The sequence below is a fragment of the Microtus pennsylvanicus genome, chromosome 15 (assembly GCF_037038515.1).
Source record: "Microtus pennsylvanicus isolate mMicPen1 chromosome 15, mMicPen1.hap1, whole genome shotgun sequence".
NCBI lineage: Eukaryota > Metazoa > Chordata > Mammalia > Rodentia > Cricetidae > Microtus > Microtus pennsylvanicus.
The window spans coordinates 25,261,698-25,283,050 of NC_134593.1; the positions used below are offsets into that span (position 1 = coordinate 25,261,698).

The window sequence follows — 21,353 nt, forward strand, 5'->3', positions numbered from 1 at the left end:
GCAGATCAGAGAATTAAGATCACCTTAACGACTGGGAAGAGAGCATAGTGTTTGGAGAATACTTGATTCGAGCCTCTCATATTGGCCTGGAGACAATCAGCACACTGGCTGGTTAGCAACTGTGAGCTCTGAGCCCACAACGAGACCAGAATGCAATAAAGACTTTAGCAAGCTCTGTGGGTGAGTTCAGGTGTTGTCTGCCCCGTCCAGATGCACAGACAGAAGGCATTCTGAGGCAGGCTGCCCTTTCCTGGTACTCCTGGCCAAGTACAGGGGAAGCTAGGAGAGGGACTCATTCTCTATTACTCATCAGTGCCAGCCACATAGCTCAGCCAGGTGGTACTTTGTGGGATTCAAGTAATGGAGAAAAGGAAAAAAAAGCTAGACATGCTAAGAAGTACATTATTTATCTGGGTAACATCAAAAACCCAAGTCAGACTAAATGATTAAGTGAGCCTGTATGATTATATTTCTATAATTGTAATCATGAAGACCTGGGCACCAGTATTGATTTTATTGACTCGCAACTTCTTATTGATTTTTCTTTTAAAAACCTCATTTCAGCTTTAATTTTCAGAAGAATATTTCTTAGGTCACAGGTAAGCTTTTGGGATATGGTAGTAAAACAGGAAAACAAAATACATTCTGGGGCAAATACACCGTAAATTTTGATTCTGCCTTTCACGATCTTAGATTCCCTACTAGAAATTAGTAATTTTTTCTTATAGGGACACCACACTGAAGACTGTGAGTAAAAGGGGTTGTCCATCATTTCTTGCTCCCCCTACCCTCAAATCTCCTCATGTCTCCTCCCTAACTATAAGATGCCCTTGGTCTACAGGGGCGGAGGGGTGTTCTTACATGATTCAGAATGCACAAGTGCCTTGGCAAAGCTGGAGGAATCAAGAACACGGCAGGCTCAGGAAGAGCTCGGAACTTCCTCTGCCCTACCTTCCCAAATATTCTTCCAGCCTGTCCTGGAGGAAGACTACTAAGGATAGAGAGGTACCAAGAGGAACGAACAGGCCCTGCTAAGTCTCCCCCAGTTTATTATTCCTGGCTCACATCCTTCCTCCTACCATATTTTCCCATGACTTTCCACCCTTCATCAATGCTCAAGTTACACACATCTCCCGGCCTTCATTTGCTCAGGAAGGATGGCTCCTGTGTCTCAGTCATTTTATATGAATTTGCATACCTTCCTCCTGTTAATTTGTCTTTGCCTATTTAATTTTTGGATCTGGCCTGGGACCCTAAGAGGGCAGAGGAAAATTTCTTCCTCCTTTCCACTTCCAAATGAAAAAGCTGTCACTCAGGAGCAAAGGCAACAGCGGCGTCACGGGAAGGGCAAGAACTACACTCTGCCTTCAATCATCCCGAACCAGCAATCAGGCTCTACGCCGCTCACATTTCCTCAGGCCCATACTATCAAACTCCACTGCCACAGACAGAGCAGCTGACAGAGAGCACAAGAGACAAGTTGACCACAATGACCAGAGGTCAGGCGAGCAAAGAAAGTGCACTAGTTACTGGCCTGGCGCTCTGAGGAACCAAGTGCTTCTAGAACCCCAAGTTGACCAACTGCTCTCAGAAATTTCCCAAAGATTGGAGCATAAGTCCTTAGCTTGTCAGCCTGGACCAGTTTTAAACAGAGTACTCATACAGAGGCAAGAGAGTGACTCTCACTGTGGTGTCAGTGTGAAATGTCAATGAATGAATCATGAACTCCTCTCTCCAGTCACCTGATATAACTGCAATTTTCCCAGATCCATGCTCTTCTAGAGCGATTCTTTCTGCTTCTTCCATCAGCAGTGTGCCGAACCCCTAGAAAGAGCATAAAGGAGTTCATGGATTAATAAGGAAAGGAAATCCATTAAGAGAGGTCCACAAAACACACTAGTTAGTAAAATGTCTTAAAGTCGGTGATAAAAATCTACTGATGATTAAGGAAAAGGAAACCACTGGACCCTGCCCAGAGCCACACTTAGAGAAGAGGTCAGCATTGTGACAAGAGTCAGCTATGGCATTTTGGGTGATGGGGTTGGGTCAGCTCAGGGCTGACTTGCCCTCTGGTCTTTCTCTTTAGGAAGGTCTAGGCAACTGCAGTTGACACGAGTCTGGACTAATAGAATAGGTCTTATCTGTCCAACTCACCTTCCGCTTTTGAAAGGGGTCTTTCCTAAGTCTATTTCTGTTTTTAATATATTTTCCTGAAACTTCTAATTTTAGGTTGTTGGGGGTTAGAACAGGGTTTCATAGATACTACATAACTTACACCTGTGAAGCACATTCCTGCCATTACCTCATTTGATTCTGCAGGCTGTATCTGTTGTCCCCTGGTGCCCACAGGACCACATGGGAGCAACACTGAGACAGGATGCCCTGAACTGAAATGAACCCTGTTCTTTCCCGTCCTGTCTTTCCCTTCCCTCCTCACTCCACTGCTTTTGTTGTTTCCTATTTCAGACAATTTCTTATCTATAGACCAAGGAGAAGCAGGACGCAGATTACCTGATGCTGAAATTTGGAGGGATCCCGGCTGCTCACAGGAACTACACTTCCATACACGTGTAGTTCTCGGACTATGGAGACACCCCCGCCCAATTCGAATCGGAAAGTTTCCTCGGAGCACTTCCGCAGCCTCAGGAGGCCAATCAGAATGTCCTGTTCAGGATCTTCGTAGGACAGGAAAGTTTCCCAGCCACCATTGGCAACATAATCTCTCCGCACCAACTCAATCTGTTGGATAAAAAGCCATGAAAAAAACCTCATTCAGAATTAGAGAACCAAGCTCATTTTTATAATTGTATGGATGTGTTTAGGCTAATGTTCAGCTAGGAACAAAGAATGAATCATCACTAATTATGGCTTTTATTTGCCTTTTCTCAAGCACAGGATTAAATAAGAGCTCATGCCTTGTTCGTGGACTACTATAAATGGAGAACAATTTTACAAATATTTGAACTTAATTAACCTCGAGATTCTTACAGATAGCCCCAGCTCAGTGACTTCTTCTATAGAAATTTATGATGTCCTATGAATTGTCTCTAAGATATAACTACAGATTAATCACACATTTGGCTTTTAGAGCCCCCTTCCCCGTTTTGCTTTCAAATTGTCAGATACTCAATGGTTTCCCTATTTAGCCCTTACTTCTTCCACTAAAACCTACTTTTTATGTGTGTTTGGGGTGTGTGTAGGGGGGTGATCTTCGTCTCTTATTTCTCAATGGGACTTAAGAAAGTATAACTTAGCACAGGGCTTGTGAAATATGCCTAGTGAGGGAACGAGTATGTTAGAGTCCAATTGCCAGAGTGCAGGATGGATGATAGCTGCAGGGGGATTTCAATAGTAGAGATCTACATAAATTCTGACTCCAGCCCAATGTACAGATAATTCTATGAACACTATGGAGCAAGAGGTGTTCATTCAGAATTCTACTTATTTGAATAGGGATTTAACAGACCTATAACACCCTATAAATGGGTAGAACGTACTCAAAACAAAATAGATAAACCTCAGCTTAATGTTTGGTATATAATTAGATTAAGAACTTGTCAAAATGCAGTGTTGGGTGTACTTTTTCCCTCAAGAGACCCTTTAATGTCAACACGGTTCATGCTAAGAACAGAAACACTGATGCAGAGATCATCTATTCCAGCCTTGCTTACATGGGGCTACGAAGACTTGCACCCTGTAGAACACACTGCACCAAGTTAGATATGATGGACATATGAAAGTGAGGCTCCCCCGAATGCCTCAGGGTACCATGCCGAAGGTCTGCGGAACTCACTGAGTCATCATCAAAGGACAAGATCTGGAGGGTCACACAGAAGAGATCAGCAAGGCCCTCCACAGGAAGGCAGCCCCTGGTCCTAGGAAGCTACTCACACTTGAATGCATTCAGGTCAAATGACTGGGACTCTGAGTCGTCACTGTGCCCTTCAGAGTGACTGCAGACAGACTAGCAGCAGGGTAGAGCAGCCCCACCACAGAACATGTCACACACTGTAGTGCTGATGAAAATCAGGGTACAGCCTTGAATTTCCTAACCTGGCTCTTCCATAACTCAGTTACTCTCATGTCTGACTTTCCTGACTTGCTCTACCGAGTTATTCACTCATTTATGGGTTCCCTCTGTGAGCAGGTGGGGGTCCCAGTTTGGGACAGATTTAAAGGAAACTGACCTGGTATGGCCGCACTTTGTGATGAATTTCTTGGATTCCAACCTCCCTGGTTCTCACATCTCGGCACTGCAAAAAACACCAGAGTAGTGACTCATTCAGTGTTCATTTAACATAAATCCTGGGCTCACGTCTGAACATAACTTACACTGAAACAAAGGATGAAACCTTAGAAAAGCCATCTCTACTGAATTTGAGAATGGGAATTTATGAAGTTGTATAGTTTTCCTTTTAAAATGAATTCAGAATTCAAAGAGACCACATATAATCTTGGGGGAATAAAGAACATTAAGTCAGACAGTTAGAAAATAGTTTTGTCCAAGAGATGTAACTGTTTGAAAAACACAACCCCAAAATATGATTGAAAATATAGTCCTAAAATATGATCACAGAAGAGCAAAAACAAATTCTTAAATTTGTAAAACCTTCCTTCGGTATGACATTAATATTTTTAATACCGTATCATTTTAGATATGCAAAAAGATGCATATTAAAGGTATGTTTCCCTTTCAAAGAAAGGCATTGTGGAAGAAAGAACAGGAATTGGGAAGGAAGGGAAGATGTAGAAAGAAGCTAGCGTCAAGTATATGACACAAGTTGAACCTGAACTACGGATGGCTCTTGGACATCCCCTGGGTGTGCACAGCTTCCAGGAGACGATGCCAATACAATGCTTAGTCTGCATGGCCAAGACCTGTAACAATCCTCATTCCTACTCAACCCAGTGTACATCCTATACAGCCTGACACAGCATTACAAAATCTTGCATTATCCAACGGTATGTCCTATAGCATATTCTTCCCCTACAGAATAAACCATAAATATATTTCCAGGATTCTAATACTTTCTACTAGTGTGAGAGGATTGTGCTAGAAAATCTGACAATATCATTCAAGCAATTGTATTAACAATGCTTCTATAAGCGCTCCGTGTTCAGTTTTGCAAAAACAAAGGTATTTCGATGCTTTGGGAAACTTGCCCAGAAGGACACTCTGTTGATGTGGCCACCAGATCTGCAGCTTATCTACTAAGAGCAGATTCTATCTTCCAGCCCAGCTCTATACAGGAGACTGTGTGTGTAACTGAGTTACCTGCCAGTCAACAGGTACCTGCTGCTTATATTTCTTGTTTTTTCCTAGGGCATGGTTTTGTTTGTTTGTTTTCTATAAGGCAGAGACAAGTATTTTCTGGTAAGAACATTACCTATGGGAATTGGTTTTTAGTCACGCCTGGATCACTTAGCAGATCCTATCAAGGGTTAGGTAGAGCAAGGCTAAAGAAGACCAACAGATAGGGAGACTGCTAGCAGTCAGCCCTCCATGTGGTGCTGCTAATATACCGACATGCACTTGCTTATTTCTAAAACGGAAAACTTCACATTTAATTAATTAATTACACTCAATTAATTAATTATTATACTATTTTGTGTTGAATAAACCAATAATAGTAAAAAAAATTCTCTTCTGGACAATGTTCTAAATTTTTTTCCTCCATGATAATTTGAGTAAGCATAAAATAAGTCATGGGGAAGCCCACAAATGTGTGCTGTGCTGGCCTTGGAACCATTTCTCTGAAAGCATGGTCTATGCTTGAATACAGTCAACAGATCCCCTCACCCTCCCCCAACCAATGGCACTGCATTCTGGTGGCACAGCCTAACCCCTGGTGCCCTTGGCCAGGCACCACTCCTGGCTTATCTCTTTAGAAGCCCTAAGAAGTTCCTAGGATGCTTCATTTCAAACTCACTACTACCCCCAGAGACTGTCAAATTAACACCTTCCTTAATTCTTTTAGAGTCAAGAGAGAGAAGCTGCTTAGTAAATATAAAGCCAACAGGTCACAGAAGTCAGAAGTGGACAGAGACACAGCGGCAGCCTTGGTCACCACTCACTTCAGCTTCTATACGCTACACAGAACACCTGTAACATAGATAAGCTTTCTGACCCAACTAGTACCAGCAATGCATGAGAGCGACAGCCTTGGAGATACATATGATGAGATTTTTCTTTACAGTATCCCTGGCAGTCACATTTACTCATACCTGTATTCCAAGGTCTTTCATTCTTGCAAATGCCAGCTCTCGCAGGTTGCCATGTTCCACTCCTGAGCTGACGAGGGGCATCGGAATGTCTCTGAAGGAGAAAAACAAAACAACAAACCATCAATTGTGGAAAATATAAACCACTCTCCACAGCAGTATGGCAGGGAAATTTGAAAATGAAAAATAATGAAAATCCGCAAAGCCATGGAGCAAAAAGCAGAGGCAGAGCATCCTGAGGAGGAGAGGGAGCAAGGCTGAGAGCATCCCTATACCCCAGCTTTCCCATCTTCAAAGCTGATTCCACCCACCTCTGAGAGGGTTGGTGAAACACATCTAATGGAAATCACATTAGAGAACAGAGCATAGTATCTGCCCAAATGCCTGGGAGCCATTGGGAAGGATCTGGGGTTCATAGACACCTGTACTAAACAAAACAAGAATGAAAAGCAACAACCCTCAACCTACTGGAGAGAAATAACATTTCTGATTCATGTACCATTTTGCAAACACTTTCCCTCCCACACAGAACCTGAAACTCACCAAGGTCAAAAGCCTGGTTTCCGCTCTAACCCCTCACAGACCTTCCCCAGTTTTCCCCAACTCTAAACCAGAAGGGACTCTGCTTTAGGGGAATAAGATCTTGCCTAAGGTTGAGGAAATGAGATTTAGCTTCAGCATTGGTATAGCAGAGTGCCAGACATTAAGGAGATGCCAATCAGAAGCTGGAGTTAGGTGCTGTGTTGTACGAGCACCAGAAAGCTGATCAATGAGCACGAAGAAGCATTTCACAGATATGTCAGGCTCTGAAATCCAGAGGGTTCCATGAAGGTACTATAGAAACATACCAGGAGGCCCAAAGGGACGTAAAAGACTGGTTTTGTTTTTGACTATCTCGTTAGCATATATCGTTTATGTACAGTTTTTAGTAAAATGATTTTTAACTTTAGCATTTTAGTCTCTTAAATTCAGTATATACTTCAAAGTTGGTAATCAGAAAAAAGAATCACGCAGAAGTTTTGAAAGTAAATATTACTTAGCAAGGAATACATACTTTTGCTTAAAATCTTTCTGCTTATATTACATAAGCCAAATATAAAATCTTCTAAGTGCTCCTCTCTAACACTGAAATATTTTATAGCAACTTGTAAGTGTGTAGAATATATAACAGTCATTATATGAACACACTAAATATTTTAAAACTTAAAATATACTTCCAAACCCTTATTATACATATACTGAAATTAACCTGAGAGGATCAGCAGAGGGACAAACACATCTCGTGTCTTGTTATTTATGGTAGTTATGTCCTACACGGTTGCTATGAACAATGAACTAGACAAAGCTAGGGTAACTGCCCCGAGGAAATGCAGAGCTAGGGCTAATTCAACTGATTAGAGCATAACCTTGCTTTGTGTGTGTCTGTGCTAAAATAACTACAGTTCATATACCAGGAGGCTGCTCTATAATTCGTAGGACCTAGCACAAAGTGAGAACATGTAGCCTCTTATTATAAAATTATTAACAATTTCAAGATGGTGACAGGGGTAGCAAGCCAGGTGTTGGGCCTGTGAGACTGCATAGGCTGCATGTTCTTGTAGATGCCTATTACCATAGTAAACTTACAGGAATGCTACCAGTTCATAAAAGTCCGAAGTTGACGTCTGTCACTATAAAAATGAAGCACGGCTTTAATGGTCTTTGGTAGTGACATGCCTGGAGCACAGCAGATGGAAGCTCTCGGTTATTAAGGAACAGAAATGTGCAACTACAATTCTCAGAGATAGGATCCTTCACTGGAATGTGGAACCCATTTCTGCACTGGCCAAGCATCTTCTGCATGCAGAGCAGTGTATGATGGATCCCAACTCCACACTCAGACTGGGTTACAACCTGGGCCAGGCTGCTATAAATGGTTGACCTTGCTGCTGCATTGAGGTAGAAGTTTAAATTCTTTTAGGTTTCTCTAAGTAATTTAATCTAGTCTCTTTCCTGGCATGAAGAGACATCACACGTGCGAATACTGGCTCAACGGGTAATATTTCAAGCTTAGAGGTGCTAATATTTACAATTTGCTCATCAAAAACCTTCCCAAGCCATGTTAATGGCTGTTCCTGTCTGAAATTTCTCATGCATCAGAAGCAAGCTTTGGTTGCAAATTGGCATTCCTAGCCTGACGCCTCATAGTGATTTAATATCATATCGAGGCAGACAGCTGTCAAATAGCCTAGGGGCAGCAGCGATCTAATGCAGAGCCCATCATGTGCCTGGACAGAATTTTACTTAATCACTGACTACACTCCTCGGGGCTAGAATACAGAACCTTCCAGCAGGATGTACTTTATAAAAACACCCAGGAAGATGCTCCTAACCCAACTGTCAGAAAGCTAAAAAGTATGAGACAGTTAGGAGCAGGCAAGGGGGCAGGTATAGGAAATAATAACCAATGGAAACATCAAGTAATCAATTAGAAAGACTGACAAGCAGAAGGAAACCCTGAAATACGGTGCTTTCACTGCATTTTCTCCTCTCTAGAGACCCGCCTAAAACACAGTCTCTAACTCTTTCACCATGTCAACCTGAAAGGTTCACCTTTGCTAGGCAGCTGTGGCAGGCAGATGTTATGAGGTGGAATGACATAGAAACAACTGAACTGCTAAAGGGCCAGGACAGAAAAGACAGCCGTGACTTCCCTTGGCTTTGATTTCAAACAAAAACAAAGAAGGTATAGAATGCCTCAGGAGGAGGCTTTTGTGGTCACCAGGCTTCTTTCTAGAAGCCTGACCACCAGCCTCCATATTACAGTGAGGTGCTTTTAGATGTGCCTGGACCAGCAGCAGGTTTCTGACTTGCAGAACTAGCCTAATACTTTAAGACTGAAGCTAGAAGAAATGAGCTTGAACAGAACACCACTTGTCACAGCCACTTGACACTGCTCAACACCTAGCCTTCCTTCTGTACCTTTAATACACTTGATTGTGTGTATGTTTGTGTTGCTGTGTGCACACGAGTACAGCTGCCCATGGAGGCCAGAATAGGGTGTCAGATTCCCTGGAGCTGGAGTTACAGGCAGCTGTGAGATGTGTGAATGTTGGTATGAGAACTCTGGTTAGTTGCAACAACAGTTCTTGTGCTTAATGGCTGAGCCATCTCTCCAGTCCCTTCTCTGCACCTTTGTAATATGGTTTATGTTGCTCATTTACATTTTCATTTAAAGTTTTATCATCCAGATCTTGATATAAGTTTCTTTCTTGAGGTTCAGACATAACAAATTCTACCTCAGACTGAGTATAAATTTTAATACTCCTTGAAATGAAGCTTCAGGGTTTTAAACACACTCAATGCTATTTCACACCAAGAATGTTGCTGTCAGATGTTCTGATGCTCAAGTGCCCCATTCTGGCAGGAACTGTCAGTTCCCCAGCTTCCTATTTGTCCAGGTAAGAGGATTCAATGTGAGTGAACATTTATGAATTCCTTTAGGGGGATTTTCTCTATAAAAAGCACTCCCCCCCCTCTGGACCCCATGACTTGTAAATTGGACACAAGCAAGTCATGTAAGAACATAAACAATAATCAGATACAAGGCAAGAGCTAATCCCCACTAATGGGAAATGCAAATCATACCCTCAATGTAAAAAGTTATAGGCATGCAATGTTATAGAAGACAAGATAAAACAGAAATGATTTATAATAATTAGCATAATCTTTAGAAACACTGATTAATTGTATTCATATACACAGCAAACCCCATCCCATTTATAGTTCTTTTTTCAAAAGACTTAAATTATTAAAATGATGAAAAATACATAGATCCAATACCATATGTAATTCTTTCCATAGATTATTCTACTATAAAAAATAAAATTTTGATACATACCGATTTTAGCTATAATGGAGCCTAGGATAATAATTAAAGGGGGCTAGGCATGGTGGACGTACCTTTAATCACAGCCCTTGAGAAGCACATAGAGAGGTTCTGTCTCAAAAGGAGGTAGGGGCTAGGGATGAAGAAAGACCTGAGTAATGGTTAATATCAAGTGACAATTTGATGAGCTCTAAAACCACTTGGAGACAGGCCTCTGGGGATGCCCATGTTGCCCATGGGAGAGTATCCTGATTAGGTAAATGGAGGTAGGAGTACCCGCCCACTGTGGGTGGCACCACTCGCTGGGGTGAGATCCTGTGCTGTGTAAAGGGGAGGAAGTGAGATGAGCACCAAGGGTTGTCACTTTCTGTGCTGCCCCAAACTCCTCCTGCTGTGACTTCCTTGACATGTCACACTGTAGCCTGTGAGCAAAAACACGACTTTTTTTTCAAGTTTTTTTCAATTTATTTATTGATTTATTTTAAATATTTATTTATTATGTATATAACATTTTGCCTCCATGTATGCCCACATGCCAGAGGAGAGCGCCAGACCTCTTTACAGATGGTTGTGAGCCACCATGTGGTTGCTGGGAATTGAACTCAGGACCTTTGGAAGAGCAGGCAATGCTCTTAACCACTGAGCCATCTCTCTAGCCTCCTCAATTTATTTTTTTAATCTCAGCAACAAGAAAACAACTAAGACAGCCTGGAAACAGTCTAAATGTCTACCTAATGAAAGGACCAATTGCTACATAAGACAAACAGACATAAGACTATTATGCTGCCATTAAAGTATAGCCCTAAAGACGATATTATCTTATTTATATTTGAACGCTTTTAATTAACTATATCTAAGTTTTTAATATCTATATATAAACAGGCCCCAATGTGATGCTCTGATATTTCAATTTATTATAGAAAGTTTATTGCATTATTTAGTACATCTATCCCCCCCCCCCAAAGTATCAATTTCCTATGATAAGAACACTCAGAATTCTTTCTTATCCTAAATGCCTTTAGGGAAGGGACAGGGGCTAGGATTGAACCCTGGGCCCCACTTGCAGGCAGATGTTATACTGCTGGGCTACATTTCAGTCTCCTTTGCTTGACATGCAACTTTCCAGCATTTGCCTTCCTACTGCATCAACAGAGGAGCCACCCCTCACACTTAACTGCAACTGTGTTTCAATTGATGAATGAAGACCTAATGAGCACCCACCTGGCTCAACTTCATACTTGTGTGGATCAGTTTGCTTAGATCCACACACTAGTGAGATAATGTGGTGTTTGGTTCTCTGTATCTGCATATTTCATGTAAACACTGTCCTATTTACCAGTTCTCTGTAAAGATGAATACTCATCAAACAAAGATGTTTCTGTAAACAGTGTAAGCTCATTGTTAACACATGTGCTGAAGGAGTTGTAGGTTCTAAAACATTATCATATTTGTGTGGACAGAGTACTGTGTGGCTAGCTATGTAGGCATTAAACATTTGGAGAGTTAATATATCATACCTTGCTGGAGCCAAAGGAAAACATCACATGACTGCAAAGCAAGTATGAAGCACTGACCTGACATCAAAAACCACACCGTGTAAACATGGACCACCATATGCAATCTTACACACTACCTCAGTATTGCACAAGTAGAGGCTAAATTTCCAATGACTATTGAGGACAAATGGGAACTTACAGTCTATATTAAGTTGGAGTAATTTTTAAGTGCAGTACTGCATTCCTCAGTATTCTAGGATCCCAAAATGCTTGTTTCCACGAAGATGATGCCATATACATATGCTTTCAATCATCTCCAGATGACCTATCACATCTGGCATAAGATAAACACTGGAGAGTCATTGCTACACTGCTGTTATGAAGAACAGGAGGAGTAAAGTGTTTGTGTGCTCACTGTAGCTTTTCCCTGGGAAGTTTTTATCTGGGGTTGAGGCCATGGACGTAGAACACAAGAGACATCGAAAACCAAATGTACATAGACTATCTGGAAATAAAAATGGGCACAAACCAAATAGCAGAATGGTGAGAAGGCTGGGCAGGCAGAAGTGCCTGATGATTTGAGTGTGATTCCTGGAATCCGTGGTGGAAAGAGAACTGACTCCTGAAACCTGCCCTCTGTCCTCGTATCCTCTCAATGACATATGTGTGTATACTACACACACACACACACACACACACACACACACACACACACACACTCCTGAAAGTTGTCCTCTGACCTCCGTATATGTAGAAACCACACATATACACACAAAGATATAAAAAAAAGCCAAATAGGAAAATCTCAAACATGAATTTCCATGCAAATAGTCACATTAACATTTCAGCAATAATATCTAACTAAAAACATAAAACCAAAATATCTTGAAGAATTTCTACCCATGTTTACCAAAACCAATGTTTTACTGGACTAATTAGTCCATAGTAAGCTACACAAACCAAAATCTTTATGGATGAAAACTTGTATAATAAGTATCATAGTTATAAAGAGTTCAAAATAAAAAATAATTAAAAAAATGGAAAGTATTATAAAAAAATACTGTCTTTGAATTAAACCAGCAAAAGATTATTTTCAAACTTTGGAGAATCACCAGCCCTAGAGCATGGAAACTTGACCCCACTCTGGGAACAAGGTGGTGCTTCACCAGGCAAGTGCTGCTTGGACTCTTGGTCTCCTCAAACAGCTGTCCTTGGACTCAAGGGCATCATGACTCTATACCTTCAGGAGACCTCGCCATCCCCTGCAGTTATGAGGCAGATGGTGTCCCTCAAAGGCAGGGGGCTGCACACTAGATGGTCCTTCTCCCTCAGATACTTCAAAGATTGGGGCTGCTGTCACCCCCTAAATCCTTATTGTCTCAGTTGGTGCAGGCAGGATAATGGTCCGTGATGCCATTTCCTATGGTACCTGAAATGAAGCTTTTCACATTACCCAAGTGTCTCTGCTGCCCTGACTCAGGAGAAAGACAACAGGAGGCTTTATCGTCAGCTCCTTCCATTAGAAGACCCTGGTTCTCAGGGGTGGGTGGGAGTGGAACTGGCCTCCTCTGTGACTGGGTGGTGCAGACAGACACATGGACTCTTGTCCTGGCCTCTGCTACTGCTCTTGCCATGTCCTCTTTCCTGCTGTACTAGTTAACATCTGGGAAACAATGCCTAAGTCACAGAAGAAGTTCAGATAACTATAGTTCCTGACCTGCCGGAGAGGAAGAAGTAAGACGTGGCAAGACTTGGGATACTCAGACATTTCTACCACAACCACAAAACTGCCCCCAACACACACTCTGCTGTTGCTCTTTGACCCCAACAGAGTTGCACTAGCATCTTAGCAATGTCCTTCAAGCAAAAGGGCCCAGTTTCCATCTTGTATTTAGCGGTCACGTTTCTTCAGTCTCCATCAAACAGAGCTAACTCCCTGACCATGATACTCTGAAAGACGAAGCTGGTTATTTTCTAGAATGTGCACCTACTTGGGTTGTGTGATACTGGCTCATGATTAGACTCAGGCGCAGACACTGGGCTGTGGTTTTAATTGGCCCTAGCACATGGCACACAGCTCATTTCGTCGGTTTTGGATAATGGTCAGGCTTCTCCCGTGCTCTTTGGTAGGTAGGCAGTCAGTAGGTATTCCATTCTCTCAGTCTCCACCACCATGGAAGAAGTGAACCAGACCCACTGCTCCTACAGAGCACACGGGGTGAGGTTCCTATGAGCCTTTCACGCCACTTTTTTTTTTTTGGTCAACCATAAGTAAGTGCCTGTCCTCTGCATTTCTGTTTAAAGACATCTTATTTAATATATATAGTTGATTGATTCACACTGAACTCACGGCCAACAAGTCCCTCTTGGGCCTTCTCAATAAAGGTTCCCCAGCACCCGTTATTCCCTCTGTAAGCCACTTCACAGCCTCCCAGCACTTAAAAGCAACAGGCAGCACTTGAGCACTGTGTTTGGAGGTCATTTTAAAGAGCCAATTCCTAACTAGCTCACAAAAATCTGAAAAATGTAGCATTAAGCAGAGTGCAAAAAAAAAAAAAAAAAAACCTTGTTTACAGTGTGATGGCTGGAAAGAGGCAGAGAGGCACTGTTCTGACCTTGGCTAAGAGTGTGTACATGAACGACCCAAATTGTTCCCTATTCTGAGAATGATTTATGGCAAATGTGTTGCAAGGATAGAGTCTGAGTCACACAATTTTCTAGTAGGCAAATTTGCAAATACAGAATCTATATGTAATGAACACTGCTGATACTATGCTTTTGAGGCACACAAATTACTGACCTAATTAAGATTAGCAGAATAGATCAAAGGACTCGTACCTTATTCATTTGGTTATAATTTATTAACACACATATGTATATACTGCGTGCACATACACATGGAGGCCAGAGAACCGCTGGTGTGGTTCCTCAGGTGCTGTCCATATCCTTTTGAGATAGACTCTCTGTGGTCTGAAATTCACCAAGTAAGCTAGGCTGGCTGGCCACGGAGCCCCCAGGGCCTGCCTGCCTGCCTCTCTCCCCAGTCCTGGGATTACAATCATATGTGACTGTGCTAGACTTCATTTGGGTTCTGGGGACGATAGTTAGGTCCTCATGCTTGCATGGTAAGTACTTTAATGACTGACCCATCTCCCAGTCCCTCAATATATTTACTTTGATGCTCAGATTGCAGCAGAATTTGCCCAAGGGACCTATTCAAGTTGTTCTTACTTTCCTGGTTCACGGACAAATGGATGATGAATAAATATACAATACTGGCAAAGAGGACTGGGCATACCGTCCTTAGTTTCCTCACAGCATTCCTGATAATCTACTTGTAACTTAAAAAAGAATTCAAAACTCGTGATATACAACCAGAATACTCCTTTAGAGAGCATCAGTTATCTGGAGACTGAAAAGTAACACACACCTTTGCACTCGGTACACACGAGTCCACGGGGGCACGAGGGCTAGGATCCGAGCCACCAACTCGACCAGGTCACTGGGAGAATAGCTCCTGTATCGTCCCGATTTCCACAGCTCATACAGCCCAGTTCCACGGATCACCAGGGTAGGGTACAGCTTCAAACCATCAGGACGAAAAGCAGGGTTCTCAAAAAATTCCTATGGACAGATAACCAAAAATTATCCCTCCATTCGTTCTGTCCCCCACAGGGAAGGCTCACACCAGCTTCTCTCCACCTGCAGCAGGCCCGGAGCTGACAAGATATCACTGTTCAACAAGCCGAATCTGTGCTGCACTATACAGCCCTCCTGTACAGTACAGCCTTGTCCAGGCTGCCACCAGTCTCACACTGAGCATTAAGAGGCTACCTACCTTCCTTCCTTCCAGACGACAACATTTTTAATAGTACATATGACTGTTCAAACTTCTGAAAAATTGTGGAAAAAAAATTTAAGTCCCTTCAAAACCTACAATATAAACAAAGGGAAAACAAACAAATCTCTACAGTGTTTACAAGAGGGCCCTTTACAGAGGAAGTTGGCTGAGCCCAGGATGTCACACTTTTGTCGTCAGTCCAGCTGGCACCACTTCTGGCCTGGGCTAACAGTCCGTTTGTTAACTGATACTGAGCCACTCACCTGGCTCGTCTACTCTGGCATAGATCTCTTCCATCTTACAGTTCCACCTGCTGTTCTTTTATCTGGGAGGCAGCAGGGAGATACCAGGCTTTGTCCTTTCAGGACTTTGCATGGTGCTGATGCTAATCTTGACTGTGTGTCATTGTAGTGGACAGAGGTGGGTTCACAGTCCCGGCCTTTCCACCCCTGCACCGGACCTATCCAGTGAGCAGTACTCTAGCTCTCTGGCCCATAAATTTTAAATCGTGCTTTAAAATCTTTGGCTGCACTATCCTCGCAAACCTTCCATGGTTTACATTGCTTTTCAAATAATGTAGCTATAGGGTTTAGATCTCATTGACAGTCACCTTCCTAAATGCTGTATTCTTGTTGCACCATGTGGTCTTAGAGACATTCTTTTGTTAACTGTGCAATTTCCTTTGCAACATTTCTATTTTACAGATCTATAAGGTCTTTAATAAATATTCTAGACACCCACAAACAGCATGCAGGCAAGTCCTTCTCTGCCTAACCTGAATCTACACTGAGCACATGCCATCAGAAGACTACTGGTTCTAAGTAACACAGGGCTGCTATGTTCTTTCTGTAAAGACGAAGCTAGACTGAATTGGTCCTGGACCCATGATTAAACATGGGAGTTTAAAACATGGGTTTCTCTCTTTCTCATCTAAAATCACAAGGCATGATGAAACATTTTTAAAGAATTTTAAACTCAGAAGGACAATGAACAAGAAAGGAGATGAGGGAGCATGTGGGATGGCATCACGATATGAACACAGAAAACAGATGAAGCCTGGCACACAGTTCGAAAGGGAAGAAAACTGTAAGTTAAGAGGATGACGAAGGCCAGTTCATCACACCACAGTCCCATAAAGCCCACATATCAAAAGTCCTAGGCAGACTGGAACAGACACAGAGTAAAAGCCAACCCTAGATCCATGCTTGCACACGGAAGGACTTGTCTCGACTTCCTGTGCTGGCCGAGAAGCTTTTTTTTTTTTCCCTCTAGGGACATGGGACTAAAGGATTCTGGCCAAAAACAATGAGGACAGAAAAGCCAGCATCCCAGCTGACAGGCCATGTGCCTTATCTATGCCACCTGCACCATATGGAAATAAATGTTTTAGCCTACCTCATCTCCATGGAAATGTGAGTGTGCCTGTGTTACATGTGCATAAACAACCTCAGTTCCTAAAGCCTAAGCATTTTATAGTTTTAAAAAAAATCTTTTTTAATGTGTAAAAGTGTCTTGTCTACATGTATACCTAGTGCCTAGGGAGGCCAGAAGAATGAGTTGGATCCCTAGAATTGAAGTTACAGATGTTATGAGCTACCATGTGGGTGCTGGGCATAGAATCAGGTTCTTAATCACTGAGCCATCTCTCCAGCCCCAAGTCTAGGTATTTTAAAGCCTGAACAGAATATATTAAAATACAGTTTTTATCTGACAACGGAGAGGTAGGTAACCATTCTTTATTGTGTTCCTAATATTTTGGAACAGGTTTTAGAGCTTTGAGAATGGAAACACAAAAATAAACAAGCACGAGCAGAGAGGTGCAGGGAGCGTATAAAGGCAATCTGGGTCTGCTGGCTCAAGGCAATACTTACTATAAACTGCTCAATGTCTCTCTCTAGGCCCACGTTTGGCAGGTCAGGCATCATATGAGCTACCACTTTGAAACCACAATCTTTGGCCAGATGGAATGATTCACATGTTGCCTTCACAGTGTGGCCCCTGGGAAGAAAATGCATTACTGGTTAGACAAATAAATGGACAACCAAGTTAACAGGGGTGGGGGTGAGGTGGTGAGAAGGAGGAAAACAATCCATGAGACAGAGTCACTTGGCTGGGAACAGAACCCCAGAACTCACTTTTACACAGCTATAGGGAGGCCTGGAGGAAAACCACTGCGCTTCTTCCTTTTTTTTTTTTTTTTTTTTTTTTGAGACAGGGTTTCTCTGTGGTTTTGGAGCCTATCCTGGAACTAGCTCTTGTAACCACTGCGCTTCTAAGACACTGCTCGGAGGGCTGGAAGCAAATGGATAAGGGCCACTGTGCACTCAGATGACATGGCTCAGCACCAGCTGTAAAATCTGCTTATTACTGTAGAATCAACATTAAACAAGGACCATACAGCAGCCAGGCATGGCTGATACTCACTGAGAGTCCTAGTACTTGGGAGGTAGAGGCAGGAGGATTCAAGATTATTCTTGGCTCTATACCAGGATTGGGTACACAGTGGGCAACAAAACCCAAAAACCAACCATGAAGGGGCTTTGACTTCAGGTGTCATTTCATTTAGGATTAGGAAATATTGGTAGAGGGGGGAGTAAACTACAATATGAAGTAGACTGCACCAGTGTGTTCAGAGGGTCCATCAGAGAAAGGTTTTGTTGGCACAGGGTTGGATCAAGTCTCTTAGCATTTGCTTTCCTGCCACATACAAGCAGGAAGCAGGCCTTGATGACAGTTGGGGTAACTAACAATTGAAGCCTTGTGACAATTCCTTCTACCACCAAGATGCTCCCACTTAGCACAGAAAGATCTAGAAGCCATGAGCTCTACCATACTCCTTTTGGATACCCCACTCTCATTTCTAATTAGTTTTCATTAGTGAAGTCCAAAATTCTGGAATGGGACTGGGACTTTCTTTTGAATTCTGCACTCAAGAATTCTACTTCAAAGTCCACTGTATAATATGGTCATAATTATGTGTATATGGCTCTAAAAATTAAATTACAAAGAAATATTCATGTCCTCAGCTATACTGTCACATGGAAAAGTTGACCCCAGTGGAACATTCTACTGGTGAGCCCTGCTCTAAAGCACACCTTTATTTCTTCAGAGCATCCACAGCGAAACCTCTCCTTCCAAGGCTCCTGGACTTCCCTCCTAGCAGTCACCAAAATAACATACACTGCTTTGCAGGACTCCATGGTTTCCTGCTTAAATTACTCCAACAGCTGTGGCCAAGTCTGTCTCTTGTCAGCCCCCTTTAAACATCGCCCATACTGGAACAAAAGGGCTCTTACTTAAATGCAGGCATACTCCTATCTTAACTTCCAGCCTGCCTCCTGATTAAAAGCCCAGCTTGGGGGGCTGACTTCCTGGGCCCTTCATAATCCAGCCTCTGCCTGCCCTGTTCTCCCATTCTCAATCAGCTTTCCTTCAGGGCACGCAGCGAGTCTCCTCTGGGCCTTACAAGTCATTTCTTCAGGAAGCTTCCCTGGCATAGCCTGTGACACTACACTCTCCAGCAGCCTTCCTGTGTGAGACCGTCCCTACATGCTCCTATGTGTAGGTACAATACCTATTAGATATTTCCTACTTCCTCAGGTTCCTCGTGTTCCTAGCTGTAGGTACAATACCTATTAGATATTTCCTACTTCCTCAGGTTCCTCGTGTTCCTAGCTGTAGGTACAATACCTATTAGATTTTTCTTATTTGCTCAGGTTCCTCATGTTCCTAGTTGTAGGTACAATACCTATTAGATTTTTCTTATTTGCTCAGGTTCCTCATGTTCCTAGTTGTAGGTACAATACCTATTAGATTTTTCTTATTTGCTCAGGTTCCTCATGTTCCTAGTTGTAGGTACAATACCTATTAGATTTTTCTTATTTGCTCAGGTTCCTCATGTTCCTAGTTGTAGGTACAATACCTATTAGATTTTTTCCTATTTGCTCAGGTTCCTCTTGCTCCTATTTGTAGGTACAATACCTATTAGATTTAGATTTTTTTCCTGTGCTTACAAATATTCAACCAATCTCTGTTACTTAAAGGACCAAGTCCTGGAGCTATCATTCCTCTAGGCTGCTTTAAGTATGGACCAGTTTCCTTAACTCTCCTTCACAACCCCGGCCACGTGAAGTGACTTCCAGGTCCAACTCAACACAACTTCCTCCTGAAGCCTCCTTTGACACTCTGAGTCAGTGGTAGTTGCTGCCATTTTGAAATCTGAATTTCTCTGTTCGTCCACCAAGGGGGCAGTGATTTATAAATTTTCTCGTACACTTGACTTTCCCTGTGTATCCTCTCTAGATAGACAGAAGGGAATGTCAAATGACTACACTGAACATGAAGGCACAAGCAGATGATCTGAAGAGCATGGACGGGAGAAGAGATCAAAAAGCCAAATACTTAACTCTGAGACTGGGATCAAGGAAGAAAGGTGAGTACAGAGACAGAGAAAAGCCAGCAGACAGGAGGCTTGTGCTGGCCATCTGCCACCATCTCACCTGTTGGTATCCCTGGCCACATCTTCATAGACACTTTGCACCCCGATCTCCAGCCTCGTGCAGCCGTAAGTCAACATGTCGCTTAGATGCCGCTTCATGCAGTAATCAGGTCTGGTCTCAATCGTAATTCCAATACACTTTGTGAGGCTTTTCTCAGAATACCTGCAGAGCAGAACTAAAATGACTACACCTGACACAGTCTGGGGTCATTTCTTCCCAGCCTGCCTTCTCTTAGTCTTTCCAGGATCAGACAGGAGCTAAGTGTGTGGGCTCTGGAGCCGGATCGTGTAAGTTCAAATCCTAGCTCTGCTATTTCCTCACCAGGCACACAGTAATTCTATTAAGCTCTCTGGCCTCAGTATCTTCATCTACAAAATGATGGTAACAATGGTACCCACACTTCACAGAGCATCCTCATGTCATTACCGTTGTCATTATTATTCACACGCAGTTAGCTGCAGCCATAATCATCTTGAAAACAGTGATTTCACTGTGAAAAGCTATTTCTCACTTCCTAGCAACCGATTTCACATAAGCAAAACCCATTTGCATTACTTATTTCTCACCGCATCGTAGAGCCATTTTAAATACAAGAAACAAAGGGGAGAGGGGAGCAGCGTGGGCTGCATGGATCATTCGGGTGAAACGTCTAGCTTCTAGGAATGTGCAAAATTAGGGAGGGTTTTTGTCTCATCAAGTCTAGATACGAGAGCTTGAGGACCACCTTGGATTTAAGTTATCTGAGACGATGGCCTTACTCCCGGCCCAAGGTCAATCATCTGTCAGGGGGCTGGTGAGGTGGAGTGGCAGGAACTCGGTGATGGAGGTCACGGTGGTCAACACTGGCCCCTGACTATCAACTGAGAGGTGTCCTATCACCCCATTTACCTCAGGAAGACACTGAAGCTCAAGGGGAATAGACATCTTATTCAAGATACACAGGGAATAAAATCTAAGTTAAGAGTTGAAGGCAGGCCTGTCTGTCTCGGCATCTCTAACCTCCTAACTGTGACCTTTCTTCTCTGCTCCTGTTCTCACGGGCCGGGGGGAAAGACCAAGGGAAGCTTTTTGCAGTTATTTATTCCTCTTCTTTCTAAAGAAGTTTTGAAAAGCAGATATCATAATGATTTGTAACTTAGTTGCATTTCTTCATTTTTATGTGCCAATTAAAACTGACTAATTTAAAATTATAATAATTACTCAGAGTGTGAATAATCACTGAGCTGCAGGACTGGCTGTACGTACAATCTCATCTAACACTGGAAGTGTTTTGTATCACGTGACATCAGCCATAACCCACCCCCTATCATTTAGCCAGCCACTTAGCCAGAGAGCCTCTCTTTCAGTACTGCAGTCAACACCTCACCTTCTTAGATTCTGGGGCAGAGAGGAGCTGTTTTTCCTTCTAAGAGACAGAGCCAGGTCTA

General features: G+C 42.7%; 1 protein-coding gene across 1 annotated transcript in view; it reads right to left on the reverse strand.

Annotated features, from left to right (window-relative positions):
* The window catches only part of Elp3 (elongator acetyltransferase complex subunit 3), a 62,737-nt gene that overhangs the window by 14,931 nt on the left and 26,453 nt on the right, over positions 1-21,353 (reverse strand). The window contains exons 8-14 of the mRNA XM_075949990.1: positions 19,927-20,088; positions 17,299-17,425; positions 15,017-15,210; positions 6,226-6,316; positions 4,188-4,253; positions 2,512-2,739; positions 1,743-1,824 (exon numbers count right to left, since the gene is read on the reverse strand). Coding sequence (XP_075806105.1) covers positions 1,743-1,824; positions 2,512-2,739; positions 4,188-4,253; positions 6,226-6,316; positions 15,017-15,210; positions 17,299-17,425; positions 19,927-20,088 — 950 coding nt within the window. The remainder of the gene's footprint in view (positions 1-1,742; positions 1,825-2,511; positions 2,740-4,187; positions 4,254-6,225; positions 6,317-15,016; positions 15,211-17,298; positions 17,426-19,926; positions 20,089-21,353) is intronic.